General features: G+C 41.9%; 1 protein-coding gene across 6 annotated transcripts in view; it reads left to right on the top strand.

The window, feature by feature from the left end:
• ZMYND8 (zinc finger MYND-type containing 8) overlaps positions 1-18,738 on the top strand; it is a 1,698,999-nt gene that overhangs the window by 1,251,712 nt on the left and 428,549 nt on the right. For all 6 annotated transcript variants that reach the window (XM_044089914.1, XM_044089913.1, XM_044089918.1 and 3 more), the window contains one exon: positions 11,044-11,234. In XM_044089914.1, the coding sequence (XP_043945849.1) occupies positions 11,044-11,234 (191 nt within the window). The remainder of the gene's footprint in view (positions 1-11,043; positions 11,235-18,738) is intronic.

Consider the following 18,738-nt stretch of genomic DNA (forward strand, 5'->3'; position numbering starts at 1 on the left):
AGACATACGTAGACAATTGATATTTTATCTAGACAGGACCAAACCCATCCGTAAATCTGAACAGCCTTTCATCTCCTGTTTTGGGCCCAGAATGGGAGAGGCTGTTTCCAAGGTTACTTTATCAAAATGGCTAAGGGACTGCAAACATTTCATCTATTCCCTCAGTAATGAACCTATGCCAAAAGTTAAAGCTCACTCCACTAGGTCTATGGCAACATCTGTAGCTTTCCATTCCAGGGCTTCCATGGATTATGTCTGTGCAGCAGCTACTTGGGCTAAGCCTCATACCTTTATCAGTCATTACAAGTTGGACCTGGTCTCCAGAGGAAGAGCTGCCTTTGGTTCAGTGGTACTCTGGAATGTTCTTCCTTGAGGGTTGCCCATGGACCTCAAGGTAGCTTGGGGTTCTGTCCCATCAGTGATGAATGGAAAGAAGATTAACAACATCAGATAAAGAAGTTATGTCTTACCATAACGTTCCATCTGTGTTGTTCATCTTCTTTCATTCATCACTTCCCACCCTCCTTCCCCCTCCAAAGGCTCCTGGGGGATGCTTTGGGTCTAAGTGGTGCCCTAGGGTAGTTACGCAGAAATGGCCTTGGCTTTACTTCCTTTTCTCTAGCAAACTCAATCTGAGTTAACAGGGAGAAGGGCATTCTTTGCAGAGACTTAGCTCGAGGGTTTTTTGGCTGGTGTGAGCTTGTTAAAAAGGCCAACTCTGTTTCAAGGGCTCTGAACCGAACCCATCAGTGATGAACGAAAGAAGATGAACAACTCGGAATGTTATGGTAAGACATAATTTCTTTTTTTTTTATAGTTAGCTTGAAATATCCCCTTCATGATCTTTGTTTTAATGAGTCTGATTAGGCGTTCAGATATATAATTACTTTTTTCCATTTGTCTGACTTTATTTTTTTTTTCTTTCTAAGCATTTTCCAGTGACTTTTCCACCTTTGAAGAGCCATTCCTTTATTTTGCTTACTATTTTGGTAGAGGTTTTCTGTGATTCTAGTAAGGATTTTTAGCATTTTCCTTATTTTTCCAGCTTCTGTTTCTGTTCTCTGAGCTACCTGATTTCTCATTTTGAACTTTTGTAGTATTTTAACCAGGAAGCTCAAACGTTAAGTACCCATTGCATCTTGGCCTGCTCTTTGAAGCATTGCTACTTTGGTGAAAGCTAACTTCCCAAAACTTTAGCTGCTGAGATGTGAGCATATAAAGGTGCAAGTAGAAAACCAGCCAGCACTGAAAGGAAGGCTTGATGACACTCAATATAAAAGCAGGCTTTATTAAGCAAGTTCAGGAACATAAACACAGAAATTAAGAACTACTTGGTTCTTGCAGGTTTGCGAGCACTTGCCCTGGTATATATTTTTGGTTGTAGCATATAAAAGTGATGGAAACTGGATACTACTTTTGTGATTGACAGGTGAGCCCAGCTGCTTCCTACATTTCCAGGTTGATAAATGTGCTAGGAAAACATTGCAGCCTTTTGAGCAGTAAAAACTCAGCAATGTTGCCTGTGAAGATGCAGAATGTTTGGTTGATCTGTTATGGTATCTCACATGCACAAATATATTACCTTCGGGAAGGCCCTTTGCAGAGGATGTCTTATTCCTGTCCTCCGTCCTTTTCCCTTGAAACATTCCAAATGCCATTTTTGCAGTACGACTTTTTATACTAAAGGTTACATTCATATCTGTGTCTCTGTATGCTTTCTTGTAGCAGCCACCTTTATTTGAGCAGATGTTGTGAAATCTAAATCCACCAAGTGGGTCCACATACCTGTTATTCTCAGTGCAAGGATACTGTGCAGAAGCCGAAAACGGCATATGGCCCCTAGGCATGTCAGTTTAAGGCTAAGAATCATGTAATGAGGCACTGAAGGATGAACCATAAGGTTCCAACAATTTCAGAGAGTCATAGGGCCATCTTGAAATTGGCTCCCTGTTTTTATTTCAAGACCTGAACACTGGGATTATGAAAACTTAAAAAAAAATAAAACCCACAGATCATCCGTGAATGTTGACAGTCACTGTTAATTAAGTTGCTTTTTTACATGGGGGCGCTATGTAACTCACCCATCAGCATGGAGGGACTGCACCCTCTACTATTCATGTATACTGACTTAGTTCAACATACCTTGGAGAAAAGGAATAGTGAAATGCAGCAGTCTTACACTTAATATATCTAGTCCCCATGTGTGCACATTGTTTTCCTTTTTTCAGGACCCACACTTACTAGTGTGGGATTTTAAATGTGTTATTTTTCATATCAAACAATTTGATATTTATAGGGTTAATAGGTTAGTACTAGGCTATCGGCCCTAGGGACTGTACAAGCTTAGCCATAACAATTCCCTGGCTATTTCTTCCCACACTATTTACTTCCATGGACTTCTGTCAACTGACATGATCCCCGGGGTGAATTTCCTTTCTCCCATCCAATCATCAAGGTTCCTTTTGAAGAGGGCCAAAGAGGCACTCTGCTTGACATGTATGGGCAGTCTATTCCAGAGTCTGGGGAGTCTCTAGGTCAGGAACCTATCCCTCCAGCATGTTTTGATTATTGTGATGACAAGGTTTAGATCCCTGGAGCGTGTTGCTCTGAGGGATTGGGATTTCTTTAAGTGTAGCATGTCCAACAGCTCTGGGTTTGACATGGCCTTGTATGTTAAGCAGATATCTCCTCGGAGTAGATGATATGCAACAGAATATAGCTGGAATTTTTTAAGGCGGTCAGCATAGGGTATCTGCTTTAGGCCTGTGATTCTTTTAGTGAGGTATTTCTGCGGCCTTTCCAGTTGTTGCAGATGTCTTGAGAGGTACATACCAAATGGAGCGTTGTATTCTATGATGGGTCTAATGAGGGATGAGTACAGTGGGACAATTACCTCCTTTTTTCTGGATGAAAAGCCCTTAGTGATGAGGTGTGCCACATAGAAGGATTTCCTGACTGTTGTGGCGATGTGGTTATTGAAGGTGAGACCACTGTTCACCTGTGTCCCTAAGTCTCTTATCACACTTTCGGTGTTTAGTGTACTGCCACCTATGTGGTAATTCACGGGTACATGTTTTTTCCCAAAGGGATAACTATACATTTCTTGGCATTGAGCTTGAGCCCATGGCTCTGGCACCAAGCATCTGTTTCTGTAAGGCCCTTTTGTAGAGTATCCACGTAATTTGGGGATTCAATAATGGCTCCCAGTTTGCAGTCATCTGCAAACTTTGTTAGCCAGAGTCCCTTAGTGTTGGCCTGTACTTCAGAGAAGTAGATGCCAAACAAGAGAGGTCCCAGGACTGAACCCTGAGGTACTCCACTTGTCTGGAGCTGGATTTGGAGTCAGCTACTTTTACAGTATGGGTTCTGTCAGTAAGCCAGTTGGCAACCCATCGAGTGATGTAGGGATTAATGTCCAGCTTAGTAAGTTTATCTATAATTCCAGAGTGGGGGATGGTGTCAGTGGCCTTGGCGAGGTCCAGATAGGCTGTGTGGACTGCCTTACCCTTGTCCATGGCCCTGGAGACTGATTCGAAGAAGTCAATCAGGTTCAGGAGACAAAATCGGCCCTTCACGAACCCAAACTGGGTGGGGTCCAGTGTTTTAAGGTTGCCAATGTCTTTGTTTATAAGTTCCATGATAATACGTTCCATGGCCTTGCAGATTTTCTTTGTGTTTCACTGTTGCAGTCATTTCATTTGGGTAATCTGCTGGCAGGTTGCCCTCAGTTGGCCTGAATTTCAAAGTCTTGGGTCCTGCGTCGGTTGCTGTCTTCTCTTCCATGACGTCAGGTCATCAGGGGTATAAAACATGCAGCCGACGCCATTTTCTTCAGTCTTTCTTGCCGCACGGTGCCCGAAGCAGAAGGATTTCACAAGTGCCGGTCAGCCGACTACTGAAATATTCGAGTTTGAGTTTCAGAACTGAAGTCTTCAATAAAGCTAAGTACCCCGTTGGGGAAACTTTTTTCTTGCTTTTTACCGATGTCAGAAAAAGTTAATAATTGTATTACTTGTGGGAAGCAAATACCTCATAAGGATTTCCATTTATACTGTATTCCTTGCCTAGGCCGTGATCACAATGTTCCTGGCTGTCGGTTTTGTGCTAGATTTAACCAACGCACTATTAAGCGTAGGTATATTTTTGCATCCAAGTATTTTAGAAACAGATTTAACTACCCAGTAATGTCATCGGATAGCAATCCGACTACCGGAGTACATAAAAAATGCAAAGAAATGGACAGAGAAAGGCAGTCGAGATCCAAAACCGACGACAAAGCTTCTCCTAAGCCAGTTGCCGGTACTCAGTGAGGCGCTTTTGCAGCCCCTGATACCTGCTACCTTTGAGTCGCAGGCCTCTACCGACATCCGTGTGGAGTCCGGCATGCCACAAGATACTCAAGGTATTGGACCGACGGATGCATCTCCCTCGGATGGGTCCGGAGCCGCTGAGCAAGCACCGGCTTCTGACGGTGTATTCAGACCTCAACATTTTTATATCAAACCGACGAAAGCTGCAAAACCAAAGGCAAAGACACCTTCTAAAACTAAAAAACGACGCTTGAGCCACGTGCACAGGCCTCTATGCCTAAAAAACAGATGATCAAAATGGCTGAAGATCTTATTACCTTGATCAGGGGTATCCATCCCCCTCCAGATAAGAGGCCTAGGCAAGAAACTGATTATGAATCTTCAGATCAGGTTTCTATTTCTTCTGATTCCTCTTCTGATCAGGAATTATCTTTGCCTCCCTATGAGGATTCTGATGCTGAGGAGTCTATTCCATCTACATCTCCTCCTGAGGATTACTCATTTGGGGAAACCTTGCATACTTTGAGGGAACATTTTCACTGGGAGAGTCAAGACTTCTCAGAATCAAAAAAGAGGCTCAGGGATTTCCTCCTCCTCCCTCAGCACAAGCCTTTAGCCATTCCCCCTGTGTTAGACATTGTGGATGATGTTTTTTTTGTAGTCAAGCCTGACCCCTGACTCTTTACCTCTGGCTCCCAGTAAGCCTGAAAGGTATTACAGGGTCCCTGACTCTCATAATTATTTATTTAGAAACCCTGCTGCTGATCCTGAAACTATTTCACAGGACCCAAAGGAAGTTGGGGCCTCAACAGCAACAAACCCTAACCCCTCTGACAGAGATTCAAGGGCGCTGGACAGATGGGGAAAAAAGGTTTATACATCTGCAACCTTGGCAATCAGGGATTTAAACTGTCAATTTCATATGCTTAAGTACCAACAACATGTTATGGTATTGCTGAAACAGAAAATGATGTTGATTCCAGAATGTGCAGAAAATAAGGAATTGCAGGAATTATTGCATGCAGCTGAACAAGTTGGAAAGCATACTTTGCAATATGGTTTTGATTCTTTAGAGGCCTCCTGCAGGGCCACAGTTACTGGATCTGTGATTAGGAGGCATGCCTGGTTAAAGGAACAAAATTTGCCTGATCATGTTAAAGCTAAATTGCTAGATGCACCTTTACAGCATGATTCTCTGTTTGGTATTAAGGCAGAAGAGGTTTTAAAGAAAATGGGGGACAAAGCTAAGTCTATGCAAACTGTTAAAGATTTCTTACAAGTGCAGCCATCTAGATTCAGTAGAGACTGGCCTACAAAAAATTGGTCCTTTCCTGTGTCAGACAGAGCTCAAAGGGGCACATCCAGATGCCCTAAGGGTTCCAGGTACCAGGCTCAAGACTCACACAGGTCAAAGCAATGGGGCACATCCACCTCCAAATCTGGAGGAGATAAAGCGCAAACCTTCAGAAAGCAATCTCAATGACTTCCCTCTGCCTACACCAAGCACTTATCTTTTGGCAGCACCCATAGGTGGAAAATTAGCACTTTTTGCTCAGAATTGGCAGTTAATAACCCAGGACAAGTGGGTACTGAACATCGTATCACAGAGATACAGATTCCATTTCCACACTCTGCCGATGACAAATGGTTGGCCAGACCTGCCAAAAAAACAATGGGCAGAGGCTCTAACGGGTTACGTCCCTCATGGATATGGGGGCCATTCAGACAGTACCAGAACAGGAAAAAGGACAAGGTTTTTACTCAAGACTGTTCTTGTTACCCAGAAAGGACAAGGCCTGGCGGCCAGTACTGGATTTATCGATTTTGAACACATATCTGGACATTCCAAAATTCAAAATGCTCACTTTGCAACAGCTTCTGCCCATGCTGGGCAAGAATGCTTGGCTGGTGACTGTAGACTTGAGGCATACCTGCATGTCCCAATAAGACAGTCGTGCAGCAGATATCTCGGACTCAAGGCTGGCTTAATGCATTACCAATTCTCTGCACTGCCCTTTGGCTTATGTACTGCACCCAGGGTCTTTACAAAGTGCCTGGTACCAGTAATTGCATTTTGCAGGCAAAGAAGTATTCAAATATATCCTTACTTGGATGACTGTCTCATTCAAGCAGAAAACAAGGACATACTTCTACAACACCTGGCATTTGTGAAAAGGCTTCTAGCATGCCTAGGGTACACAATAACCGAAAAGAAATCACAACTGGTACCCTCTCAAAAGATAACATCCCTGGGTGCAAGCTTGCATACAACTGCCTAGAATGGCTTACCTCATGCCAGACAAACAAAGGCAACTGACTACTTACTTCAAACTGATGGCAACAAAAACCCAGTCTTCTGCAAGACAAATTCTGCAGGCTCTGGGCTTCATGGCATCCTGCATCCTACTAATTCCATATGCAAGACTGCATATGAGGAAACTTCAATGGTACCTAAGAAGTTTATGGAGTCAACATTTACACAGTCTGGAAACAGTGATTCCTCTCATCCCCTGCCTGCAACAGGAGTTTCTATGGTGGGCAAAAGCCTGTCACCAAAACATGGGACGGCCCTTCACTCTACCTCCTGCCAGCCAAACCTTAACAGACGCATCAGATTATGCCTGGGGGGCCCACATGGCAGGAAGATGCATTCAGGGCATATGGGCACCAAATCAAATGCATCTACATATCAACCAGAAAGAGATGCTAGCAGTTCAAAATGCCCTAACAGCCTTCAAGGACTTATTTCATCCAGGGCAACTACTGATAAAGACGGACAACACCACAGTCATGTGGTATATAAACAAGCAAGGGGGCACACACTCATACCCCCTTTGCAGATTAGCCGTGGCACTGTGGGACACAGCTTTGACCTACCAAATAAATCTTCAAGATCAATTCCTGCCAGGAAAAAAGAACAATCTGGCAGATGACTTGAGCAGAAACTTTATGGATCCTCATGAGTGGAAACTAAATTCACAAGTATTCAGCATGATAACAGAGAAATGGGGGAGCCCAGACATAGATCTATTTGCCTCTCCTCAAAATTATCAATTGAAAAGATTCTGCACATGGACCTATCACAGACTAGCATAGAAAGTGAACGCCCTATCCTTCAGTTGGAAAAACCTGTCAGTTTACGCCTTTCCTCCTCTGCCTCTTCTACCCAAGGTCCTCCTAAAAGTCAGACTAGAGACGCCAAAGATGATATTAATTGCCCCGGACTGGCCCCGCCAATACTGGTACCCACTCCTAATGAACTTGTTTCAATACCCAGCTTGGACTTTGCCTCAAAGACCACAACTACTGTCCCAGCAAAACCATCAGATCCTGCACAATCAGCTACAGACTCTGAACCTGGCAGCATGGCTAATCATATAATCATACGAATGACACCTCTCAGTAAAGCTGTGATGGATGTCATTTTGGAAGCCAGAAGGCCTAGTACTAGAAAATCTTATGCTGACAAATGGAAGAGATTCTGTACTTGGAATCAAGCAGAAGGAACTGATACAGCAGAACCACATATTCCTCAGATATTACAATACTTAACTGAGATGCTTGACAAAGGCCTATCTTTCTCATCAATCAAAATCCATGCCTCTGCCATTTCGGCTCATTACAATACAGAGCCACCAATCTTTTCTCATCCTTTACTAAAGCAGTACCTTAGAGGAGCCAAAAACCTAAGGCCTCCTAGAAGATCACCATTGCCTGCATTGGACCTCATTTATGTGTTGGAAAAACTCACCCTGCCTCCATTTGAACCAGCTGCTGATGTAAAGTTCTTGTCATGGAAGACAGCTCTGGTACTAGCAATTACTTCAGCAAGAAAGAGTTTCAGAGCTACAGGCCGTCATGGCTGTAGAGCCTTTTTATCATATTTTACCCAGACAGGGCGTCTCTGAGGACAAATCCTACTTTTATGCCTAAGGTGGTTTCCACTGTGGCTCTTAACCTAACAATTCATCTGCCAACTTTTTATCCAAATCCACAGAACAAAGGGGAGAGAATTCTGCATTCCTTGGACGTGCACAGACAGCTAAGATTCTACTTGAGCAGGACAAAAGCTCTAAGAAAAACTAGCAATTACTAGTGTCATATGCTGCAGGATCAGAAGGAAAGGCTATTTCAAAGCAGACAATTTCAAAGTGGATAAGCCACTGCATCAGTTTCTGCTACTTAAACCATGGTAAACCTGTGCCCAAGAGCATTAGGTTTCATTCCACCAGAGCTGCAGCTACTTCGGCAGCCTTTCTCAGGGCAGCCTTTCTCAGAGGAGTACCAACCAAAGACATTTTAGAGGCTGCAACTTGGAGTTCTGTTCACACCTTTACAAAGCATTACCATTTGCCTCCCTAAGTCCAGGGCAGGCTTTGCCACTGCAGTGCTGCAGGGCCTTATAGCCACCCCTAATGCTGTTTAGCTCCAGCCTCGCAACCATAGCTTTGTGATTCTACCCAAATGTAATGACTGCAACAGTGAAACACGAACATAGTACAGTTGTGTACATTTACCATAAATGTAGATGTTCTAGTGTATTCACTGTTGCAGTCCAGGTTACCCTCCCGCCATCCCCCTGTCATTCTACAGTTTATCTTTCCTTCTCTGTCTTCTACAACCTATGTGGTGTATTTGCTTGTAGATGAAGGTAAAATGTTATTGATGCATGTATATATATATATATATATATATATATATATATATATAGATATATATATATATATATATATATATATATATATATATATAGATATATATATATATATATATATATATATATATATATATAGATATATATATATAGATAGATAGATATATAATGCTACCTTTTTGGGGGCACCTGACATCGGGGGCAAGAAAAACTAAAGAAAATGGCGTTGGCTGCATGTTTTATACCCCTGACGACCTGACGTCATGGAAGAGAATACAGCAACCGACGCAGGACCCAAGACTTTGGAATTCAGGCCGACTGAGGGCAACCTGCCAGCAGATTACCCAAATGTAATGACTGCAACAGTGAATACACTCGAACATCTACATTTATGGTAAGTTTACACAACTGTACTATCAGGCTCGTCAGACTGATGGGGCGGTAGTTCCTGGGATCCAAGGTGGATCCCCCCTCGTGGAGTGGGATAACTGTAGCTGTGTGCCACTCAATGGGCACAAAGCCTGAGGTGAGGGTATGATTAAACATGACACTTAGGTGAGGTGCCAGTTCATTTTATAGTTTATGTAGTACACAGCCCGGGATGTCATCTGATCCCGTGGATGCTGTATTCTTATCTTTGGAGAGTGCTATTTTTACCTGTGTGGCTGTTATTACCGGAATTTGGCAATCTTCTGGTATTGAGATGGTCTATTTAGGAGTTGAGAGGGGGGTGAAGTTGGCATTGAATCGATTTGACAGGATATTGGCAAGATCTCTGGGGTCAGTATATTTTCTGTCTTTCTTCCTCACTGAAGAAGGTTTTTTCCGAAACTAGTATGAGGATCGAGCTGTTACTATAGTGCTTATGTTGCACTAGTTTATTTCAATAAATATTTGGATTTGGAACTTTCAGTGCTGGCTTTGGCGTATTTGTCAGTATATTTAATGCCATTCTGTTGTAGCTCAGAGCAGATCTGAGCATTGCCATTTAGATTCTTGACATAGTTATAGAATGTCTTGTGGTTGTCTTTGGAATCTTTGGCAATTTTATTTTCGTAACTAGCTTTAGAGGATTTTATGAGGGATCTCAGCTTCTTACTGAGGCTGGTAAGGGAGTTTTTTGCATCCTGGGATTTTCCTCATTCTGCAACAGTTTCTTCCTTTTGTTGTAAAGTTTGTTTATGGTAGGGGACCACCAGATTGGCTTCCTTTTTTTGGAGGAGAGCATCTTGGTTCTATTTGGGATGACACGATTCATGCATGAGTGGATGTGCTCATACAGTGCCTTAGTGTAGGACTCAGCAGTCGAACATTCAGTTCCCATCTGCATGGGTGTCATGAAGTTTGTAACTTCTGACTTGAGTAGCATGAGGTTGGCTTTGGAGAAGTTTTTTATGGAGGTTTACTTACTGGGGGGGTGGGGGTGGAATGTGGATGTTAAGGGTGATTAGCTTATGGTCAGACCTGACCAACGAGTGGGTGACCATAGGTGTGGAGCATCGATTTCCCATGTTAGTAATGACCAGGTCTAGCATATTGGAGCCCCTGGTGGGACTATGGATTAGTTATTCCAGGGCATTGGAATTTATGAATTCCAAGAACCGTTGGGCAAAGGTGTTGGTACACGAGTAGTTTTCCCAGTTAATGGCAGGGTAGTTGAAAATGACCCAGTATTAGGGTGTTTGGTTGAATATTAATATTTTCCAGTATGTTTAGAAAGGTGTAATGAGAATCTTGGGGCATGGTGGGGGATCTGTAGGTGGATTTACATGCATATCTGTTTGCAGCAGCCACGATCTGCAAGTATGCCAAATATCACATACTGACTGTTGTACTTCACTGCTGAGAAAATTTTTCTCCCTTCTCCATTTGTGAAGTTTTGATTTTTTATCTATAGTAATCAAATCATAGTCTTTAACAGCATGTTAGATTTGATCACAAAGATGATGCATTAAGAGGACAAAAATGTTTTTATTGGTCATGAACGTAAATTTTCTGACGAGTAATAGTTTACCAGATGTACCAAGACACACACAGCAATGTGCAATAATATTTTAAGACCATTTTCTTTCTCCTCAGCTGTCCAACAGAAGGATGTCACACACAGCATTTCTACAACAACTGTAACTTTGGTTTCAAGTACACCACCTGTTTCTACAGTTACTTCTTCAACGTCGGTTAGTACACCAACGCCATCACTGAGTTCTGACCTGCCAATAGCGACCGCATCTGCTGATGTTGCTGCGGACATCGCCAAATATACCACAAAGGCATGTGTCTATTCAGAATTGTCCTTTTTGTTTCACCTAAGCCAAGGTAGTTTCTTCAAGCAGTACCAAAGGCAGTATTGCTTATCTGTATCGAAATGAGCATAAAAATGAAATGAGAGCTGTATTACGTATGCAATGTTTGTCTTTGCATTTTTGTTTATTTCCTTATTAAAGACAACAGAGATGACAGTGAATTCAGTAGTGCAATAAGACCTCTTTGCTTATGGGATTTTACAACTCCAGAGGATATTCTTTGCAAAAATATAAAGTTTTTTCAATAGGTCCATTTTTGTAAAAATGGCCATACTCAACAAAGCCATTACTGGACCAAAAGAATAGTAGTCCATCTTCCTCTGAGTTCTTTCCCATTGATCTGTTGGGCATGATTGAGTAGTAGCTTTCATCCAGTTAGCCTTTATTTTTTATTTTTTTTTTAAGGATGCCTTGTCTTTTTTTCTTAAAATCTTTTCAGATTTGTTCTCTTTATGTTAACTTTATTGGCAATATGGCATTTTTTGCATGATTTAACCATTTCGTCCTCAGTGGAAATGTCTTTCATAAATGAAGAGGCAAATGAAAGCCATGACAAGATAAGCATCAGCTTTTTTCTGCCTCTCTCCACTATTAGTCCCAATATCCTCACACTTCTTTTGGGAAGCAGTCTGTTCCTGGGATCTTTCCTTTCGTCATTTTCTTTGTCATCTCTTTTACCTCTTTTGTGATCTTTCTGACACTAAACTGCCCTGCTCTGTTGCTCTGTCTCTGGCAGTTCAGTTTCCTCTCAGCTTATCCTCTCTCCTTTTCTTCTCTTGCATCATCTTTCTTTTTTTTTTCAAATATAATTTTTATTGCATTTCACGTCTATTTAAATACAAGAAAAGAATGACACAGGAAATATACATACAAGCTTCTTGGAATATCAAGTTTCAGTCGTGCAAATAAGATATGCATAACATAAATCATCAATGTTAGGGTAACAATTATACAGAATTGTCTAATAATCAAGCTGCTCTTAATGAGCTGTAAAACAGACATTTACATAAAGATAGTATACAACATATTGAAAATGTGACATTAAAACATTGCAACCAGATATTCTAGTCTATCTAAATAAACATTCTTTCTTGCACTAACTATGTACAATATATACATTGATTTCACCTTAATGTTCATCTTATGTGTGTTTGCCATGACCTGTACACTGTTATTGTGGGTATTTCTATAATAATTGCCTTTAGTTTCTTTTAATTATCTAAAGTAATATTGATGGTGAAGTCCCTTGGTCATAAATCAATTTTGTCCTAGGATTTCTAAAAGCGTTTTCCAATATATCTGATAGTAAGATAGTTTTTTTGGCTTCTTGTAATTAATTTGCTGGCTAATAAGTATTTTATAGCCATTCCTTTAAATTCTTCCCATGTGATTTTACTTCTATCTAACCAATTTTGGGCTATATGTGATTTGATCATTGTACACAATGTGACTATGATGTGTTTATTTTCGTATGAGAAATTATTAGGGAATATATGTAAAATTGCCATTTCCCATGACAGGGTAGACTTGGTGTATCCCTTTTTTTCTAACTTGGTTCTTAGCGAACACCACAGCTTGTAAACATTTTTACAGCTTCAAAAAATATGAGGGGTGTCCGCAACAATTTTTAGCAGTAGAAGCCTTAATGCCCTTGGGCCCCTGAAAAATAGTCTCTGGATCTGTAACAGTGTTTTTGAAAAGGAACTTGTGGGACTCAGGAACCCTGTAATATCTGTCAGGTTTACTAGGAGCAGGAGGCAGGGAATCGGGGGGCCAAACTGGATTCCGAGAACACATCATCAACAATGTCTAGTACAGGAGGTATAGCCAAAGGTCTATGCTGATGTAGAAGAAGGAAATCCCTAAGCCTCTTTTTTGAATCAGAAAATTCCTGGCTTTCCCAGTGGAAATGCTCCCTTAAAGTATGTAAAGTTCTCCCAAAAGAAAAATCCTCAGGAGGGGAAGCAGAGGGAATAGAATCCTCTGCATCAGAATCCTCATAAGTAGGTATGGACAAATCCAGGTCATCAGAAGAAACAGAATCCTGATCAGTAGATTAATAATCAAGCTCAGCCCTAGGCCTCTTAGAGGGGTGGGGTGGGGGTGGGGGTTGACTACCCCTGATTAGAGTTATTAGATCTTCAGCCATTTTTATCATTTGTTTTTTAGGCATAGGGGCCTGAGCATGTGGCCTGGGCGTCAGTTTTTTAGACATAGATTGAGATTTAGGCCTTAGTAATGAAGGAGGTATCGATTTAATATGCAAGTCTGTAGGTCTGAATACACCCTCAGAAGCTGGTGCCTGCATAGCGGCTCCAGACCCATCCAAGGTAGAGACATCCGCGGGTTCCATAGTTAAAGTATCTCGCAGCATACCGGACTCCGAATGGGTCTCAGTAGAGACCTGCGAATCAGAAGTAGCGGGTATCAGGGGCTGCGAATGCGCCTCACTGAGTAACGGCAAACAGGCAACTGGCTTAGGAGAAGCGTTGTCGGCAGTTTTGGACCTTGACGGCCTGTCTCTGTCTTTATCTTTGCGTTTTTGCAGAATCCTGGTAATCGGGTGGCTAACCGACGACATTTCTGGATAATTAAACCAAGAACCGAAATATTTTGAGGCAGAAATATACCTGAAGATGGATAGTGCGCTGATTAAAGCACAAAACCGACAGCAAGGTACATCGTCATCAGGGTCTAGGCAAGGAATACAGTACGAATGAAAATCTTTGAGGTATTTGCTTTCCACAAGTAATGCAATTATTAACTTTTACTGACATCGGTAAGGAGCAAGAAAAAGTTTCTCCAATTGGGTACTTAGCTTTAAGTTGAAGACTTCAGTTCTGAAACTCGAAAACGAAAAGTTCAGGAGTCGGCCGACCGGCACTTGTGAACTGCTTCTGCTTCGGGCACCGCACAGCAAGAAAGACTGAGGTAATGACGCTGGCTGCATGTTTTATACCCCTGATGACCTGATGTCATGGAAGAAGGGACAGCAACCGACGCAGGACCCAAGACTTTGTTAATCAGGTCGACTGAGGGCAACCTGCAAGCAAATTACCCAAATGTAATGACTGCAACAGTGAATACACTCGAACATCTACATTTATGGTAAGTGTACACAACTGTACCTTATGGCAGTAGAACAAAAGGGCAATAAAAGAAATCATATGGAACAAAGAATTTTTTTTTTTTTGAACAAAGTCATAGTAGAGAACTATAAAAAGGGGAAGAATCCAAGTATGGATTGACTACAAAAAAGCATTTGATAGGATCCCACATTCATGGATAAAAGAGTGCTTAAAAGTGTATAAGATATGCCCTACACTGATTGACTACATTACAGTGACCATGAAGCAGTGGCAGACCATTTTGCAATTAAGCCATGATAAAGGACAAATTATTATCCCAGGGATAAAAATTCAAATGGGGATATTCCAGGGTGAATTTTTTTCCATCACTGCTATTCTGTCTTGCCCCTAACCCATTAAGCTGTCTACTTAACAGCTTAGGCCATGACTATAATTTTGACTCCTAGAAAACAACAAAGTGTAAAGACTTCTCATCTTCTCTTTGTCGATGATTTAAAATTGTGTAGCTCATCAGATGAGAAACCGAAAGCACAACTGCAGGTTTTTTCAGATGATATAAGAATGTCATTTGGTCTTGATAAATGTGCAAAAGCAACCGTTAAAGCAGGAAAACTGCAGCACCAAGAAAACATCAGTTTGGGACAAGAATGTGATATAAAAGAACTTGACCAAGAGGGAGTGTATAAATATTTGGGAATTGATGAAGGATCAGTAATAGGAGATGAACAAATGCAAATAAAACTTAGTAAGGAATACTTTAGAAGACTTAAATTAATCCTGAAAACAGCATTGATATCTATGAACAAAATTCAATCTATAAACCAATTTGCTATTCCTGTCCTAACTTACAGTTTTGGAGTGATTGGCCTCAAAATGTGTTGGATAGATTAGACAGGAAAACAAGAGGGGGTGCTTCATGCTCACCAAATGATTTATAAAAATTAGTGTTTACCAGAGTTATATATTCCCCTTCCTGCAGGAGGGATGAGCTTCCTTGAAATTGATTACATGTATAGCTTTGCAGTCGTGGGACTGCACACACATCTGCTGATCTCACAAAACCCAAATGTTGCGAAAGTTATGAAACATGAAGAGACTAAGTCTAAGATGACTTCCTGCTTAATCCAGCAGAAGCATATCAGCATCAAGCAGGAATGGAAATCAAACTAGCAGTAAATAAAAATCAGACAACAACTGAATGTGCCAAGAAACAAAAGAAGGAATATAAGGTGAAGGACCAGATGAGAAGGCAAGAAATGTGGAAAATGCATAAATATATTTGCAAGTATAGAAGACTTCCAGAAGAACCTCATGTTGATCAGGATCGAACACAGGAATAGTTAAGGAGAGGTGAATTCAAATCAAGAGATGAAAGGTTAACATTGGCGGCCAAGATAGTGGCCTATGTACTTGGTGGTTTACGATGTCCATTGAACATGTGGGAGAAACAGACAAATGTGGGTTTTGTAAAACAGAATTGGAAACAGTTGCACACCTCGTTGCTGGTTGTGACATACTAATGGCAGAAGAACTGTATACTGAAAGGCATAATGTGGCAAGACCATTGCAGTGGGGATTGTGCAAACGTTATGGTATTGAAGTGGCTGAAAAACACTGGAAACATGAGCCAGAAAGCATAATAGAAAATGATGAAGTCTACATCACATGGTATCACCCATTACCAACAGTTCAAAAGACAGATGCTAGAAAACTGGATATAGTGGTCCATGAAAAGAAGACAAAAGTAGCATTGATCATTGAAATCGCCACGCCCACTGACTTGCATACAGAGAGACATAAAGTCATAAAATATCAGGATTTGCAGGGAGAAACGAGAACAATGTGGAAGAAAGATACCCAGACAGTTCCAATAGTAGTAGGAGCGATGGATCTTTTAAAAAAGAATCTACAATCTGATTTAGATATGTTACCAATACGTGTAACCCCATACGAATTGCAGGAGGAGTCATTACTGGGCACATTGCAGGTGCTGCGAAGAGCACTTCTGGCTGATATCAAAGATTGAAGCAGTACTAATTTCATGAACTTTAATCGTACTTTGACTTGGGAATGGAGTCCATTCGTGTCATGGTATTAGAAACCCAAAAAACTTGGAGAAATAAAAAAAAGATTGGGGCCTTAACTTTGTTTTGGAAAAGCTGAATGTCCCACTGTTTTAACCAGCTTCCTCAGCTTCTCTTCAGTACTGTTCCTGGAAAACTGTGTTACTCCTAGACAACTTTTGCCAGATATGTGCCTGAGTTACAGGCCCTTATGTTATCTCCACCCTTTCTAGTCTTCCACAAAGACAGGGTCTCCCTGCGCACAACCCCCTCATTTATGCCTAAGGTAGTCAATGACCTAACTGTGAATCAGTCCGTACACTTGCCTACCTTTTTCATTTCTCCCCAGAACTCTAGCGAGAGGGTCCTTCATACTTTAGATGTCAACATGTGACCTAGGTTTTGTTTGGATAAGACCAAGGCTGTTAGAAAGTCAGATCAGCTTTTTGTTTCTTACCACTGCAGGGCTCGGGGGCAAGCTGTGTCAAAGCAGGACTATTTCCTCCTTGATTTCTAGGGCTATTTCATTCTGCTGTACTCACCATGTTAAGACTGTCCAGTCCCCTGTTAGGGACAGGGCTATTGCCTCATCTGGGGTCTTCTTCAAGGGATTGGACACTAACTCAATTCTTGAAGCAGCTACATAGACCTTAGTCCGTACCTTCACCAAATGCTATAAATTAGGTGTAATTTCTAAATCTAGAGCAGCGTTTGCCAGAGCCATACTGCAGGGCTCCTCTGCTAGTCCCTCCTCCCTTACTTCACGAGTTTTGGTATTCTCCCTCATGTTATGAATACTGCAACAGATGAATAAAAGGACATTGAATAGTTGAGTAAAATCGTACCATAATAATAGATGTCTCTCTCTTTGCTGTTCCAGTATTCCTATCCCTCCATCCTTCCCCTTTGGCCTTGCTTCTTCTTGGATGATTCTTACCTGCTTCCTTAGGCTGGCATTCCTCCTGAGGCAGTCTATTCTGAGGATGGTGTGCGCATATGTCACTTTTATGGCCGATCTCAGCCTACATGCGACATACCACACACCCTACAGTAGTGAAGTATACTGGCTGATGTCGGGTCGCCCATGGTGGGAAACCCCCTCATGTTAGGAATACTACAACAGAGAAGAGAAGGGCATCTATCATTATGGTAAGATTTTACACAAATATTTGTGTGTGTGGGTGCAGTGAGGAGATTCACTCTTCTGTGTTTCTGGACTTTTTTTTTTTCCCAACTTGTTGGCATTCAGCATTTCGAGTGCAGAAATTTCAATAGGGAGGTACAGATTCTGATGACTGGTACTTCGCTTACAGGCTGGGGAGTTCACCTAGGCTTTCATATGGTTCTGAGTGAGTGCCCCTCCCCACACAGAAAGTGGACTGCGTGTAATCCAGTTGGAGCTAAGCGCATTTTTCCTGTCCATGAATGGCTTGGAGGCAAAGCTTCTTCCCAGGCCTGTTTTCTTGTAGACAGATAAACAATCTGTCTTGTATTATCTTAGCAAGCATAGAGCCACAAGTTCATACCTGCTGTGTCTGCAGACAATATTTACCTGGCGGAAGGCTGTATAAAGTGGCTTCTATCTCGCTCAACAGGTAACATTCTTTGGGAGAAGTCAGTGAGCTGGTGTATGCATTAAGCAGCTATTCTTGAGCTGTCTAGAGGTCGTTTGTTCCAGTTAATTCAAGCTGGCACACTTCAAGCCTGTGCCAGTGACATAGAGGAATAAAGCCCTGACAACAGCCCAAGTGACCTGAGTTTGATTAGTGGCTCAGGTGCTTGACAGTGCAGGCAAGGTGGATGGGGGCCCCCATCCTGGGAGTAAAAGATGGTATGTACTGCCTAGTTCATGTTACTACTCTGACGAGACCTGAGCTGGGAAGTGGAGACCTATTGAGGCATGGGGTGCCAGTACCAGGCAGATGTTGGTACATGTGAGACTTCTAGTAATCCCACATGTGGACAGGGAGGCATAGTTTGCCCTTGGAGTGACCCAAGTGCTCATGTCACCACCAAGGTTGGGTTAGGCCATAAAATTAAAAAGCTGCCTTTACCATGATGCCCGTGAGAGCACAATGCTCTCATGGCTGTCTAGATGACGGTGCCCCTTGGACAATCTTATGTCTGATTGATCAGAAGCTTGATGGTGACAGTCTCAGGGGTAAAAAATATATATAGAAAAGTGTTTTTACCGGCATTTGTTGCTTGTCATCCTCAGGAAAGAGGCATGATTTTCAGCTTGACCATGGAAGAGACTACCGGTCCCATGGTTAGTCCTTCTTCCAGTGCCTTTGTCACCACAATAGGCGAGTAATTTCC

This window comes from Protopterus annectens, chromosome 12.part0, assembly GCF_019279795.1.
Source record: "Protopterus annectens isolate FY-2018-M chromosome 12.part0, PAN1.0, whole genome shotgun sequence".
Taxonomy (NCBI): domain Eukaryota; kingdom Metazoa; phylum Chordata; order Ceratodontiformes; family Protopteridae; genus Protopterus; species Protopterus annectens.